Source organism: Cebus imitator, unplaced genomic scaffold (assembly GCF_001604975.1).
Source record: "Cebus imitator isolate Cc_AM_T3 unplaced genomic scaffold, Cebus_imitator-1.0 Scaffold621, whole genome shotgun sequence".
Lineage (NCBI taxonomy): Eukaryota > Metazoa > Chordata > Mammalia > Primates > Cebidae > Cebus > Cebus imitator.
In genome coordinates, this window is record NW_016107936.1 from 325,688 (window position 1) to 342,089 (window position 16,402).

General features: G+C 45.8%; 1 protein-coding gene across 1 annotated transcript in view; it reads right to left on the minus strand.

Moving 5' to 3' along the window:
* Positions 1 to 16,402, minus strand: part of TIAM1 (TIAM Rac1 associated GEF 1) — a 240,106-nt gene that overhangs the window by 135,069 nt on the left and 88,635 nt on the right. The window contains exons 5-6 of the mRNA XM_037734462.1: positions 8,752 to 9,199; positions 1,063 to 1,235 (exon numbers count right to left, since the gene is read on the minus strand). Of these exons, the coding sequence (XP_037590390.1) occupies positions 1,063 to 1,235; positions 8,752 to 9,199 (621 nt within the window). The remainder of the gene's footprint in view (positions 1 to 1,062; positions 1,236 to 8,751; positions 9,200 to 16,402) is intronic.

Below are 16,402 nucleotides of genomic sequence, written 5' to 3' on the forward strand. Positions count from 1 at the left end.
AAAAAAAAAAAAAAAAAAAAAGATGTACTGTCAAAATCTTCTTGGTACTCTCAATAGGGCTATGCAAAGCACACAGGAAGCACAGAATAAAGGCTTGAGAAATTAAGTCTTCAACAGAACAAATAAAGAAAGGCTTCCTAAATAACACCTCAAAAATAGTTCTTGCAGAGTATTTTACAATTATCCAAATTCAAAAGATTCCCAATCAAAGAAAATGTTAATCCTGAGGCAGTTAGTCGAGAAGTTTTGGTTTTTTTTGTTTGTTTGTTTAGATGGAGTTTCACTCCTGTTGTCCAGGCTGAAGTGCAATGGCACAATCTCAGCTCACTGCAGCTTCCACCTCCTAGATTCAAGCAGTTCTCCTGCCTCCGCCTCCTGAGTAGCTGGGAATACAGGTGCCCACTGCCATGCCTGGCTAATTTTTGTATTTTCAGTAGAGATGGGGTTTCACCGTATTGGTCAGGCTGATCTCAAACTCCAGACCTCAGGTGATTCACCCACCTCAGCCTCCCAAAGTTCCGGGATTACGGGCATGAGCCACCGCCCACAACCAGAAATATTTTTTTAAAGAATGCTGAAAATCAAGGATGATGAGTAGAAAGTTCTGATCAGATGAGGGAGAAAAACTGTTTAGGTGATGCCAGTCATTTCTGAGATGTCATTATTTTACTTTATGATTAATATTAGAAAAGAACATAATAAAAATTTTTGACAGCTCAAATCATATCTAAAATAAGGAATTCATGATCCCTTTCTTACATGCAACAGAAATGGTACTGGGACCACAATAAAATATCCTTCAACTCATGACAAACAGAGCGAGTTTCTCACACCCAACCCGTAGCCCTCCTTAGCCTTCACCTGGAAGATCTCTGAATATACCTATTCTTAGAATATCATATAGATGTCTATTTTGTCATTCACTGTTTTTGTTTTCATAATGAGCAACAGATTAATCTCACTACTACAAAAAAAGCAGTGGAGGATTGGGCACCTAGGCAAGAAAAGAAGGTACCCAGTTGAAAGGTTTGAAATGCCCTGCAAAGGAAGTGCCCAACAAACCTGAAAAAGGAAGGCATCGCCCAGGGAATTGCTGAGGCAGAAGACAAAGTCCTTCTTGGGGTGCTCGGGCACTGCCTGCACAATGCTGTTCTCCACCCAGACAGCGTGTTTGGGGATGCTGTTGTGGTCGATCCCAGACCTGCCGTCGCTCTCGTAGAAAAATAGCGTGCATCCTGAGGAAACAGAACAGAGGTCTGCATGAGTATTTAGTGCCTGGGAAACAAAAGAACCCATAGCGGAATCTAACACTTGCACCATGTCAGAGGCTGAAAAATTAAAGCACGTGGAACCCAGGAAGCAAAGAGAATGGGATCATGCTTGGACTCAAGTCTTGGATGGGCCTGAAGAAAAACAAAGATTGGCTGGGCACGGTGGCTCACACCTGTAATCCCAGCACTTTGGGAGACCGAGGAGGGTGGATCAGGAGGTCAGGAGATCGAGATCGTCCTGGCTAACACAGAGAAACCCCATCTCTACTGAAAATACCAAAAATTAGACAGGCATGGTGGTACGGGTAGTCCTAGCTACTTGGAAGACTGAGGCAGGAGAATCACTTGAACCAGGGAGGCAGAGGTTGCAGTGAGCCAAGATTGCACCACTGCACTCCAGCCTGGGCAACAGAGCGAGACTCTGTCTCAAAAAAAAAAAAAGAACAAAGATCTTAAATTGTAGCTTCTCAGCCTGCCTGGGATTCCTTCCTGCATGCCCTCAGGTTCTCTCAAACCCTTCCTTTGGGTTTTAGAATGATTCATGACAGGGCTCTTCACAGACATAGGGTCTTGTGACTTTGTCCCAAGGTGAATACCAACATGGTCCTCCAGGTCAGAACTGTGCCTGGCACTATGTGAGGACTGGAAGTCACCACTGTCCAGTCGAAGCCCATTCCAATGTCTCACATGATATACAACCAGAAAACTCTGGGAAATGTACTTAGTTTCAGATCATGCCCTTGGAGAAAACAATATATAATACTGGCATTAAGTGCTTTAAGGATAAGAAGACCAACATACATTGTTGGTCTCATATCTTAACTGCAAATTTTTTTTTTTTTTTTTTTTTTTTTTGTTTTTTTTTTTTTTTTTTTTTTTTTTTTTTTTTTTTTTTTTTTTTTGAGACGGAGTTTCACTCTTGTTACCCAGGCTGGAGTGCAATGGCACGATCTCGGCTCACCGCAACCTCCGCCTCCCGGGTTCAGGCAATTCTCCTGCCTCAACCTCCTGAGTAGCTGGGATTACAGGCACGCACCACCATGCCCAGCTAATTTTTTGTAGTTTTAGTAGAGACGGGGTTTCACCGTGTTGACCAGGATGGTCTCAATCTCTTGACCTCGTGATCCACCCGCCTCGGCCTCCCAAAGTGCTGGGATTACAGGCTTGAGCCACCGTGCCCGGCAACTGTAAATTTTTTTTCTAGAAGCCAATCATGCCTTTGCTCCTACTGAAGGAGGAAATAGATGGCACACATACAAAGCCCTGGGAGAAGCCAGAGTCCCGGTCCATATATAGGTGCACTGTGAAACTAACAAGACAGTAGCAACAGAATATTTCAAAGACTTGTGGTAAGATGGCTTCCATAGATGCCCTCCATTATCACCTAAACTTGAGGCTCACTTTTTTTTTTGACATGGAGTCCCGGTTTGTTGCCAGCCTGGAATGCAGTGACACAATCTCGGATCACTGCAACCTCCGCCTCCCAGGTTCAAGCAATATTCCTGCCTCAGTCTCCCAAGTACCTGGGACTACAGGTGGGCGCCACCATACCTGGCTAATTGTTATATTTTTTAGTAGAGACGGGGTTTCACCATGTTGTCAAGGATGGTCTCGATCTCTTGACCTAATGATCCGCCCGCCTCGGCCCCCCAAAGTGCTGGGATTACAGGCATGAGCCACCGCACCCGGCCAAGGCTCACTTTAAAAGCAATTACTAGCTGAACACTTACTCTCAACCAACTGAAACCAATTTCAGGGAAAGCCAGGGTGGACTGTTCCTCAACTTCAACATAAGCTATCAGTCCATTTTCACCATCTTCCTTACCAAAGACAAGTGCCACACTTCCTGTAAACTGCACAGCCCTTGAACGTTCAGTCTACTCAGCTATAACGGGACTCTGTAAAGCAAATTTGCTCATATGCAATTAATAATATAGAATGATGCAGATCAATGGAAAGGTCCCACTGGTTCAAGGGCAACTTTTCCTAGCCTGTAATATTTCACATTTCCAGAGAACCGCTGTTGAACTCCATGTCCCTCCACACAGAGGCATGCAGCACGCTGGTATGCCCTCCGTACTCATTTCACGTTTCTCTCTTAGCACAGCTTGACCCCCCCGTCTCTGCCTACAAGTCCTTATTGCACGGTGCTCCCGAGCATCAGGATTTCACACTTGTCATCCTTGTCTGAATAATTACTGCTTCTACTCATTCAAGTTACAGTTGCTTCTTTTTTTCAAAGGTAAAGCCCCATGCTAATGCTATTTTGAAATATAAAGTTTGCCAGTCACTGTGGCTTATGTCTGTAATCCCAGCACTTTGGGAGGCCAAGGTGGAAGGATTACTTGAGCCCAGGAGTTTAACACCAGCCTGGGCAATATAGTGAGGCTTCAACTCTCCTAAAAATAAAAACAGTTAGCTGTGCATGCCTGTGATCCCAGCTACTCAGGAGGCTGAGCTGGGAGGATTGTTTGAGCTCAGGAGGTTGAGGCTGCAGTGAGCCATGATTATGCCACTGCACTCCAGCCTGGGCAACAGAGCAAGACCCTGTCACAAAAAAATAAAAATACAAGTTTTATGTTGCTTATTGTTAGAAAATTTTAGTAGAGTTCTGCGGTTACTTTTCTTTTTATTACAATTATTTTTGTAGATATGGGGTCCCACCGCCACCTAGGCTGGAGTACAGTGGCACAATCATTGCTCACTGTAGCCTTGAACTGGGCTCAAGTGAACCTCCTGTCTCAGCCTCTCGAGTAGCTGGAACTACAAGCATACACCACCATACCTGGCTAATTTGCGTATTTTTTTGTAAAGACAAGGCCTCACTATGTTATCCAGGCTGGTCTCAAATTCCTAGCCTCAAGTGATCCTCCTGCCTCAGCCTCCTAAAGTGCTGGGATTACAGGAGTGAGCCACCACACCAAGCTCTCTTTAATTTTTTTTTTTTTACTTTGGGGTTTAAAAGTTGCATTATAGGACTTAGACACATACCTATAGAGTAGTCTGCCCCAACTCTATTTTTCCCCAAATCCCCAAGATTTTGAGGATCTCAAGCCTTTTCAGGAACACTTCTATCAAAAAGTAGAATCGTTTGTACCTCCTACTTCCGTGCCTTAGGCTAGAACAGATTAGAGATAAAAAGAAATAACCAAACTGGGAGGGGAAACTGGTTTTCTCTAAATCAGAGGTTCTCACGATGGGGCAAACTTGGCAGTGTCTGGTGACCTTTCTGGTTGTCACAACTTGGTGGAAGGTGCTATTGGCATCTAGTGGACAGAGCTTAAGCCCTCCACAAAAGAATTATCCAGAAAATGTCAACGGTGTCCCTGTCGAGAAATCCTACTCTAAATAATCTTTATGACTAATTCAACACTGATGAAAAGTAGATTCCAAACCTAAAAAAAGCAACACACCTTAGCACAGTTTTAGAACATAGAAAGAAGCCTGTGGGTGATAAATTAGGGGACACTCACAAATCCTAAAATGTGCACCTGTTGGATGTTGTATGGTCCTACCAGGTAATTGTTTTTATACTTTTTCAAATTTGATGTAGATTCATCCATAACAAAGCACCACAAAAGGTGATTAAAATCAGCTTTTACTCAATTATCAACTTGTCCCAATTTTAAGATGAATGCAAAGCAGTAAATCCAAGAACCACGTACACCCTGATGAAAGTCTGTTTACCTTCATCTTCCCTGGAACATAATCTGTACACTCTTCCGCTGTCCATGGAAACACTCCAGAGACTAATTCCAAATGAAATCTTTTCTAAAAAAAATCAGTTACTTTGTCTAATAGGAAAGAATTTGGAGGGGGGAGGAATCTGTATTCCACAGTTCCCAGGTGTTCTGCTCTTTATTTCTCAGTCATCAAGTGTTGCTAAGAAAAAGTCAGCTGCAAGTCTTGCTTTTGAGCAGCAAGGACAAAGCCCCGAGGATGTCAGTAAACACAGGGAACCCAACAGGATGAAGCAAAGAACTCAGTGGCTCCATGTTCTGGGCCTGAATTCTGACAGATGTGTCACTCAGATCTCCATCACCAAGAAAACTCCCTTCCCTGAAGGGCCTGTGGGCTGTGCACCTAGGTACCTGCACCCTGGCTTCCTGTATCATTTACTCTCCTAGGGAATGGCAGAAACAAAATTAACACCTCTGATATGTCCCAAGTAAAAAAAGTCAACTAAGTATCTTTTTTTTTGGAGACAGAGTTTCGCTCTGTTGTCAGGCTGGAGTGTAGCAGTGCAATCTCGGCTCACTGCAACCTCCGCCTCACAGGTTCAAGAGATTCTTGTGCCTCAGCCACCCGAGTAGCTGGGACTACAGGTGCGTGCCACCACATCCAGCTAATTTTTGTATTTTTAGTAGAGACTAGGTTTCACCATGTTGTCCAGGATGGTCTCGATCTCTTGACCTTGTGATTCGCCCGCTCCAGCCTCCCAAGGGGTTGGGATTATAGGCATGAGCCACTGCCCCTGGCCCTAATTATCTTTATTTTATGGCACTAACATTGCTGCTCTCAACTTGAGAGTAAGGGCCTGCTACAGACTGAATTGTGTCCTCCAAATATCCTAAACCCAGTTAGCTCAGAATAGGATCATATTTGGAAATAGAGCCTTTAAAGAGGTAATTAAGATAATATGAGGACACAGGGTGGGCCTTGACCCACTATGAACAGTGCGCTTATAAGCAGAAGGAATTTGAACACAGACAAGTAAAGGGAAGACCATGTGAAGACAGTAGAAGACGGCCATCTCCAAGTCAGCGAGAGTAGTCTCAGAGGAAACCGACCCTGCTGACACCTTGATCTTGGACTTCCAGCCTCCAGGACTGGGAGATGATACATTTCTGTTATTTCCACCATCCAGTCTGTGGTGCTTTGCTATGGCAGCCCCAATAAACTCATCCAGGGTCCCATCTCCAAACCTTGTGATTCAGCAAATGTGGGGTACAACCCAGAAAGACCCTCGAGAGGCTGTGATGCAGGTGATCTTCGAATCAAGCTATTAAGAACTTGGCACTAATTAACAAAAAATTGCTAAGATGGGCTGCTAAGGATAAGAGGCCGCAGTGTTCAGTGGTGTACCCATCTAGGGGAGGAGCGGGAAGTGGAAAAAGAAGAAGCTTTTCCCCTCTTCTCCTCTCACTCCCTCAGAGCAGAGCAGCAGGTGTGATGATCCAGGCCCCTCAGACATAACCCTGTAGCACCTCCAAATAAAGCCAAGGCAGGTCACACATGAGAAAGAACACTGAAGTTCTCCAAAATGCTTCCACAGGATGCACATCTATGTTTCACAGGCAAGACCACTACAGCAAATAATCATCAAAAGATAATGTTCCAGGAGACCGGGTACCTCGACACCTGTAATCCCAAGGCCAAAGTGGGAGGATCGCTTGAGGCCCAAAGCTGGAGATCAGCCTGGGCAATATAGCAAGACCCTGTCTCAACAAAAGATAAAAACATTAGCCAGGCATGGTGGCACATGCCTGTAGTCCCAGCTACGTGGGAGGCTGAAGCAGGAGGATCACTTGAGCCGAGGCATTTGTAGCGGCAGTAAGCTATAATTGTGCCACTGCACTCCAGCCTGGAAGACAGAGACAGACCCAGGTAATGCTCTAGGAATAGCTGAGAAACAAAACTTCAGAAGGAGCCAGGGTCCCTGAGTGAATTCGTAGGAAAAGAGTTATCACACAAGCCTTAGATCGTCTATTTCCGATAAGTGGGAGGGAAGTAAAGTTCTTCCTTGCTTACGGCTTTGGCGTTGGCATTGCAGATCTCTGGCACATACCGCAAAACCTATATCCTAACCAACATCCTCCCTTCCTGTGTGATCAGGCATCTGAGCAACAGCTGGCACCAAGAATAATGGGGCCAAACCAACCCTACCTGTGCAAGGGTTGACCTGCACCTGCCCATCACCACACAGTCATGTCTTCACCTCACTGAGCAGAGCTCTGGGCTGCTCCACGTCTCTAGGATTGGATGTTCTCCAAGCGGCCAGAGTCTGTGAAATCCAGTATCAAATGGTCTAGTTTGATACTGGTAAGCCCAAGCTTCTTCATCCCATGCCCTTCCATCAATCCTGTTAACCTATCCAACTCAGGATGCCATGTATTAACCCTGTTTCAAGTCTAGCTTGTGATGAAAACTCTGCGTGCTTGAGAAGTGTTTTTCTATTTAAATACAGAGCTCAGCCAGGGTGGTGGCTCATGCCTATAATCCCAGAACTCTGGGAGGCTGAGGTGGGTGGATCACAAGGTCAGGAGATAGAGATCATCTTGGACAACATGGTGAAACGCTATCTCTACTTAAAAAAAATATATACAAAATTAGATGGGTGTGGTGGCGTATGCCTGTAGTCCCAGCTACTTGGGAGGCTGAGGCAGGAGAATCACTTGAACCCAAGAGGTGGAGGTTGCAGTGAGCTGAGATCGCACCACTGCACTCCAGCCTGAGTGACACAGTGAGACTCCATCTCAAAAAAATATGTATATAGAGAGCTCACAAATATATTACATTTTCTACGCTAACAGGACACATGCAGATACGTGCAACACTACATACATGCACTTCACAAAAATGTGGAAAATGACAACAAATAGCAACATACAAAAGTATGGTCATATGAACAGAAAATATAGTGATCTACACATGCATGTATCTATACCTACACACAGTCAAATATGCAAAATGTGCCTATCAAATAGTAACTGACTTTTTCCTAAACATGATGGTCTATGCATTCCATTAACATCAGGTTGAATCCTATGAAATTAACATTATCCTACCAATTTGTTACCTTAAAAAATGGCAATTTCATAGAATTCAAGCTAATAAATTTCCCTTCAAAATTGTCACTTTGAAAGACACAAAGCTGAACGATTCCAAAAAGACTATTTTTTTAAACTCATCCTTCTAAACTGTTGTCACAACCAGTTGCATATACGCCGAAACTAGACATGAGACACTCCTCTAGCGTAACTGTGAAAAAACAAAATAACATCACTCGCAGGGGTGGAGATGGGACAGTTACTAATCAAGGGACATAAAGTTTCACTTAAGTCACTTGAATAGGTTCTAGTTTATAAATTAATTAATTAATTGGAGCTGGCGTCTTGCTCTGTTGCTCAGGCTGTTCCTGAACTCCTAGGCTCACGTGGACCTCCCACTTCTGCCTCCCAATATGCTGGGATTACAGGCATGAGCCACTATGCCCAGCCCAACTAGGTTCTAGAAATCTGCCTTGCAACATGGCACTTGTGGTCTATAATACTGTACTGCACATTTTAAAAAGTGTGAAGAGGGTAGATTTCATGTGAAGTGCTCTTACCATGATAAAATAAAATTTCAAAATTAGAATGAATTGCAAATTCTATATAATAACAACAACCACAAAAAACCCACCCGTCCCATGAGTATGTGGACGACGGAGCACATCTGTGGTGCACTTGGCACACAGCCAGGGCCCTCCCAGCCTCACCTTTCAGGGACACCCAGTAGTGCTTCCACTTCCTCCGGGTGGCTGACTCCACCTTCTTGTTTTTCTTGTGTACCAGGAAGTTCTTGACGGCCAGGGCACCTGCCTTGCGCACCGTGCCCTGCGCGGCGGTCAGCAGGATGTCCGACTGGCCCGGGGAGCTCAGGGTGCCGCTGCTCTGCTCATCACTGTGGGCGGAGCCGGCCTCCTCCAGGCTCTCGCTGTTGGTGGTGCTCATCTCCAGCTCCCGCCGAAAGTTCTCATACACCCCCTGGCGAGCCGCATCCCCGGTGGAGCTGCTGCCACTGTCGCTGCCCACAAAGGCCCGGCCGGTGGTGGGTGAGTAGCTGGAGTTGGTGGCATTGGATCGCCGGGACAGGAGGTCCGTGTCGGTGGTGGCCCCTTCAATCCCACTGTCTGCGAACTCACTGCCCTCGCCTGCATTAACATCCTTGGGAGCAGAAGGGGAGAGCAAAGAAGACAAACGTCACGTGGATAAGGAGCCCAAGAGCTCCTGTGAGTCCAGCCAGGGCTCTGCAGCCCCAGGAGACTCACAGGGCAAAGCCACTCCCCATGGCTCCTGGATCCGCACAGACCCAGCAGAGCTGCTCAGAAAACCTTTACCCGCCCTTCGTGAGAGCAAACGATTTGGAATATTCAGGAAATATAAAATAAATAAGGAATACTTCAAAGAGCTCGTCATTTTTCTAAGATAATTAATGAACTGGCAAATCAGTGACTGAGATTCTTCCGCTGCCATGCTGAGAGGCCAGCACCCTCAGCCTCATCAGCCTGCCCTGAACCCCGGGAAATTCTGCAGGCAGATGAGTTAATTGTTCCAGACGTAGGGGGTGACAGTGAATAACCAGGTCTTTACAGCTGATACCTTTAAAAATCAATAAATAAAAGGCCTGCTTAGGAGTCTCATTTATAATGGGGTGACGGAAAAGATAGCTAGGGTACTGCCTCACCCACTCACCCAGCAAGGCCCCTCGTTCCAGGAGCAGGCAAGAATCCTCATCCTCTAATCAGCCTCGCTTCTTGAAAACAAGCAGCCTCTCACTCTCTGCATTCTGCTAAGTCAGTCTGTGGGGCCCACAGCTCCATCGAGCTCTCCAATTACCTTGCCCTTTCAAAGCCAGGATGCTAGGAGCCCTGGGCAGGCTACTTGCTGCCCCTGGGCCAAGTGATAGCTAGGGGCAACTGCCAAGATACTGGGGGTATCAATTCCCAGTTTAAAAACATTGGGAACTTCCAAAACTGCTTCTGCTCTCAGTTGAACATATCCGAGACAGACAAGTCTGTTCTTAAATCAGTATCTTAATGGCTCTAAAGCCTACAGGCATTTCCATAAACAATAATTAAATAATGGTAGTAATCAAGGAGGGATCCCGACTGCAGTATTGGATAGGACAGCTCAACAATCTTATGCCTAAGAAAGGAACCTGATTGTTCTCCAAGCAAGAGAATGCTACCTGAATCCAATATAGAAGATGCCAAAGTAACATGCGGTTTGGAGGTTTCACCAATGTGGGGGTCTTTAGGCTCACAAATGGCTAATTCTGGTTCATACATGTAGAAACTAACCAGATAGTCTGAATTACCATACAAATGAATGCTCTGGGCTCCTATCTTTGCTGAGAGGAAATGGGAACAGTATGAGTCATGTCACAAATGAATACTGTCCTACACAGGACCCCAGACAGGCACTGTGCCCGGATCTCCACGATCCTTACTTAATTCTTTTTTTTTTTTTCTTTTGCGATGGAGCCTCACTCTGTTACCAGGCTGGAGTGCAGTGGCACGATCTCGGCTCACTATAACCTCCGAGTTCCAGTTTTAAGTGATTCTCCTGCCTCAGCCTCCCGAGTAGCTGGGAGCCACATGGAGCCACCACACTCAGCTAATTTCTGTATTTTTAGTAGAGATGGGGTTTCACCATGTTGGCCAGGCTGGTCTTGATCTCCTGACCTTGTGATCCGCCTGCCTCAGCCTCCCAAAGTGCTGGGATTACAGGCGTGAGCCACCATGCCCAGCCCAGTTCTAAGAATCGGTCAAAGTTTACCTTCATCGTGAAGAAATACTAAGTGAGCAGCTAAAAGAGGTGTATAGCAAGACAAGGAAAAAAAAGGGGTGGTGGGAGTAGAACGGCAGCAGGAAATAGCTGAGTGAGCTTCTAGGGATCGACTCCTTGACAAATGGAGTTTAGAGCCCTGGGAATTAGAGGGACTTAAGGGAAAGAAAGAAACCACAAATGCAGCTCAGATGCAGACCCCTGTAACTACTGTTTCCACAGCTTTGCTATCTGCCCTCCTGCTTATTAACATTCATGGGTGATCATGAAAGACCTAGAGCTGATTGGTAAAAATCCTCTCCACAAACAGGAAAACACTGTTACCAACTCACATTTCTCCCAGGCAGAGACACTGACCATATGCTTCTCTCTTGATAAAAGACAAAAAGAAAATCTGACTCTTGTTGATTATTTAGGATTACCACTGAGTTACACAAGATGAGACCGTGAATTTTCCAAACTTTTGGATTTATTTTCATGTCTCAGTCTTTCTCAGAAAAAGGTTTGGTATGCATGAAAAAAATCAGCTACTAAGTATTCTTCTCTAAAATGAAAAGAGGTGAAATGCTTCTCTACAAGACAAGGAAATGTAGCTACACAGGTAACATCCCTATTCCATAAGAGAGACTTCAGTAAGAGAAATGATCCCAGGCATCTTGTAATTCCCAGAGCTCCAGAAGAGCTTGGGACTTGGCAAAGCCATCTCATTGATTAACAGCCTGCAGCTCAGAAAATCACAAGTCTGGTTGGTGGCAGATGGGAGGTTGAAACCTATCCTTCCAAATCTGCTTTCCATTATTGTATAGCGACCTCATGCTCAGCTGCAGGTAGCGCCTGCTCAGATTCTGTCTAAATATTCAATCCCAGCAGGGGGTGGTGGCTCATGCCTATAATCCCAGCACTTTGGGAGGCTGAAGCAGGTGGATCACCTGAGATCAGGAGTTTGAGACCAGCCTGGCAACAAGGTGAAACCCCGTCTCTACTAAAAATACAAAAAATCAGCCAGGCATGGTGGTGTGCACCTGTAGTCCCAGCTATTCGGGAGGCTGAGGCAGCCTGAGGATCACTTGAGTCCAGGAGTCAGAGGTTGCAGTGAGCCAGGATTGCACCACTGCACTCCAGCCTGGGCAACACAGCATGACCCTGCCTCCAAAAAAAAAAAAAAAATCAATCCCATGCCTCCCCGCTTTTCTTACCAACAATGGCTCTTCTAGCTTCTTTCAGAAAAAGCTCAGTAATTGTTTATCCAGTTGCCTTGACCTGCCTGGCAAAAAGCTAAAACCTGAAAGTGGAAGAAAGGGGAAGAAGGAGATGAAAAGAGGGTAACGAAGAGAGAGGCAGAGACCCGACAGACCAGCTCTCAAGAGCACGTGTCCTAAGAGCTCACTGCATTCCCGCAACCATCCGTCCCTTTACAGAATGCCCTCACATCTGTCTCTAAGAGCTAAGGCCTCAATGGACACTCACCTCTTTATGGGACCTGAACATCTGCTCATGTCAACTGACGTTGCAGCCTGGCCATGGCCCAGACTATGTGTGTTCAACTCTGGGACAGCCACTAAACCGAGCAAGGAAGTGATTACTCCAGGCAAAAGACCTGCAGGCCCCAGCTGAGCGTGCATACTTTGGAAGCACACAGCTCCGTGTCATCACCGGGGAATGCTCTTGTCATCTGTGATCCAAGACAACTCCACCTTGTCTCCTAGGTGGTTATTCAGGCTCAGTGGTACACATGCCCCCACTGATATGTGACCCAGCCCATTGAGAAACAGATGCGGGTTGCCCAGCCCCAGCCCCTATTAAGTCATGAAGCTTGGGATGTCCCAAATTCCCAGAAGTCCATTCTCCAGCAAGGCTAGAAATGGCAATGACCCAGCTAGAGGTGCTACTCAACACTGTTCTTTCTTTCCTTCATTGTGTTGCAAACTTACTTAGTGGTCATCTTTCAGAGGGGCTCCTCCTCCTACCCACCTGAGAAACCCGATTCTCCCCCCACCCAGAGGCACCTATAAACCTCCTCAGTCTTCCCAGCAGCGAGGAATACAGAAGACTGACACCACGGAATGGTCCCAAGGGAGCCTCAGCAGTGTTTGTAGCAATGTCAAGGTATCTTCCCTCTTAGAGTCAAATGCTATGGTAAGATCCTGGCTAGACAGAGAAATAATTCTAAACATGGTTCATGATCTAGCAGAGATTTCCAGAAAACAGCTCAAAATAAACTCTCCATGTTAGAACCACTCCATTGAAGAGACTTCCGATCATGAACCAACATTCACAGGGTAGAGAGGCTCTTCAATCCTGTTCTCCCAGGACAAATTCTCTGAAGCCAGATTTTCCGGGCACTCACCAGCCTCCATTCCACTGGCAGTTTCCCAGAAATGAATGTATGCGCAAGTGGCCAGCTGTAGCCTAAAGCATGCAACAGCTGTGGGCAACAGTTTTCTTGGCATTTGAGCTGGGCAATAAATGCTCAAATGAGCTCCCACACTAAAATGAGGGAGGCAAGAGGCAAATTCAAAGCCTGTTTTCACCGCCTTGAAGACGGGAGGGTCACGCAGTATGAATGTGAACTAATGACACATTGTGATAAGGCTCCAGTTGTTTTGACAGGAGACTTCAAATTACTACCAAAGGGAGAGGTTTTCTGTGCTAATGATGTGCGAACACAATTTTGAAAATGCAGTTAGTCAGAATGTGCAAGGTCTCTGGGACAATTTCAGGACCAGGAGAGAATCAACTGGCCACTTGTAGTTAAGTTATAAGTTGAATGCAATTAGATACTGTTTCCTTTGTCAATTAGATACTGTTTCCTTTGTCACTTTAATTTCCCTGATAGATCCAGCTTAGCTTGACTATACCTGTGTTAACATGCTAATAGAATGCAGAATTCACTGAATTCCAGAAGGTAAAGAAATGTGGACCTGCAGAAAACATGTCCTTTCTCTGATTTATCTTCTTCTTCCTAACCCCAAAATGTTAAATACACCTCATCACACACACACACACACACACACACACACACACACACCCAGTATCATCTTTGGTTCTCAGTATTCTCTCCTTGGTATTCTCAGTACACTCACCTTTGATAATCTCAATACAACAAGTAACAGTTCTAGGTAAGAGACTCTGAACCAATCTGCTCAGTTTCTTCATCTGTATAATGGGGAGAATAACACATCTACTTTGTAAGACACCTTACAAGACACTGTGAGATTGAGTTAACCCAGGAAAAGTGTCTTGAACTGAACCCAGCACAAAGTGCCTGCTCAGAAATGTTAACTATAATTACGGTCATCTCCACTTTCAGCGAGAGAAGGCATTGCCTGAACTCAGCTGCTGACTTCCTGCACCAACATGGAAGAAAGGTCCCTGGGAAACCTGGGAAAACATAGGCATACCGAGGCTGGGGCCAGCCTAATACTAATTAGGCTTGTTCATTGTTTTCACATTCACAAAACAGCACTAAGCTAAGAAAATGGTGACGTTCTCTTCATTGTAAATTAGTAACTATTGGTCACTATTACTAATTACTAATAATTGCCATCGCCGATTTGCTAGAAAAGGAAATCAACTCTATTTTCCCTCCTCTTCCTTTCTCAGGGCAAAATCTCCATGCCTTTCTTTTTATGTTTCCAACACCCATTCCTTTTCTTCTAATGATTTCCAGTGGGAGTGACTCACAACTTCAGTTACAAGCATTGGAACCAAAATTCTTACTGTTACTAATAAGGGATTCCAAAGTAAGTTGGCAAAAGCTTAAATGTTCCTCCAGGTAACTCCTGATTGGAGACGCTTTATGTCTAAGTTAAATGAATCATGACCTCTCCCTTCATCTGCTCTTCTATGCATGTGCTTATGTCTTATAGTCATCCTTCCTCTCCCTCCTCACTATCCATAATATATCAGAGACTCAGTGTTCTCCCTTGCCTTCCGGATGCCACACCACTGGTTGAGCAATAAGCTCTCTCCTAACCATCTTCCTTCCATCAATCCATCCAGCACAGCATTCCCAGGCCAGTCTTCCAGAAGCAACGTGGAGGACTCCTCAGGCCGCTGTTCAAGGCCCTCTCCCAATGTCCGGTGTTCGCACTTGAGCTTCAGCTGTACCCACCCACCAGTGAAATTGAAGAACTCATTCCAGATCATACTCCCAACCATTCTCACTACCAAGAATACTCACATCCCCACCTTTTTTTTTTTTTTTTTGAGACTGAGTCTCACTCTGTCATCCAGGTTGGAGTGCAGGAGTGCGATCTCGGCTCACTGCAACCTCCGCCTCCCAGGTTCAGGCAATTCTCCTGCCTCAGCCTCCTGAGTAGGTGAAATTACAGGTGCCTGCCGCTGTGCCCAGCTACTTTTTGTATTTTTTTTTAGTAGAGACAGGGTTTCACCATGTTGGCCGGACTGGTCTCAAACTCCTGACCTCAGGTGATCCGCTCGCCTCGCCTCCCAAAGTTCTGGGATTACAGGCGTGAGCCACTGTGCCTGGCCCACATCCCGGCTTCTACTACAACCAGAAGCCTTCTCTGTGCTTCCTCCAACTGCCAAGCCAACTTCTTTACAGCATCTCCTCGCCCCGCCCCCACTCCAGCCATACTGGGCTCCTCGACCCTGCTTGAATGTGCTGTGCGCCCTCCCATCTAACAACCTAGGAGCCAGCTCCCTCCTCCCCTCCTCTCCTTCAAATCCCTACCCAAGTCTGCCCTCTCAAGAGCACCCCCCACCACCCTGTCAGAAATCGCCCCCCCATGCCCCACACCTCATCTTCCTCAACACGCTCTGTCTTTCTTCCACAGTGTATCACTTACTTATTATGCTGTTTTCTGCCACACACACCCACTTCACCCTGCCGAGCTTGTGGCTCTTTCCTGGTTGATGCATCCCAAGTGCCAAGAATAGAGCCTGGCATGGAGAAGGCACTTCAAAAATAATTGCTGAATGAACTCACTGCTGCTCATTTTCCACCACAATCTTAGAACAAGGAAAACACTATCTCATGGAATACACAGCAGTTGGATTTCAAGGCTTTGTCATTTCTCCGTAAGTTCCTAATTTCTCTATAAGGACCCATGGAGACCCTGTCAGGTCTTCAGGGGAGGCTGGCTTCACAGCCACATCCAACAGTCACACATTTACAGTTATGCTGTAAAACACCAATGATTACACATTGTTATCACACAAGTTGAGTCAAGGGGCAAGACTTTCCTCTATTCTTATACTATGAATATGATGTTTTTTTCTTTCTTTTTTTTTTTTTTTTGAGGTGGAGTCTTACTCTGTCACCCAGGCTAGAGTGCAGTGGCACAATCTTGGTTCACTGCAACCTCTGCCTCCCCAGTTCAAGCAATTCTCCTGCCTCAGCCTCCCGAGTAGCTGGGACTAGGGGCACACACCACCACACCTGGATAATTTTTTGTTTTTAGTAGAGACTGGGTTTTACCATGTTGGCCAGGATGGTCTCGATCTCCTGACCTTGTGACTCGCCTGCCTTGGCCTCCCAAAGTGCTGGGATTACAGGTGTGAGCCACCTCGCCCAGCATTTTTTATATGTAGTTTTTTGTAGAGATGGTTTTTCAC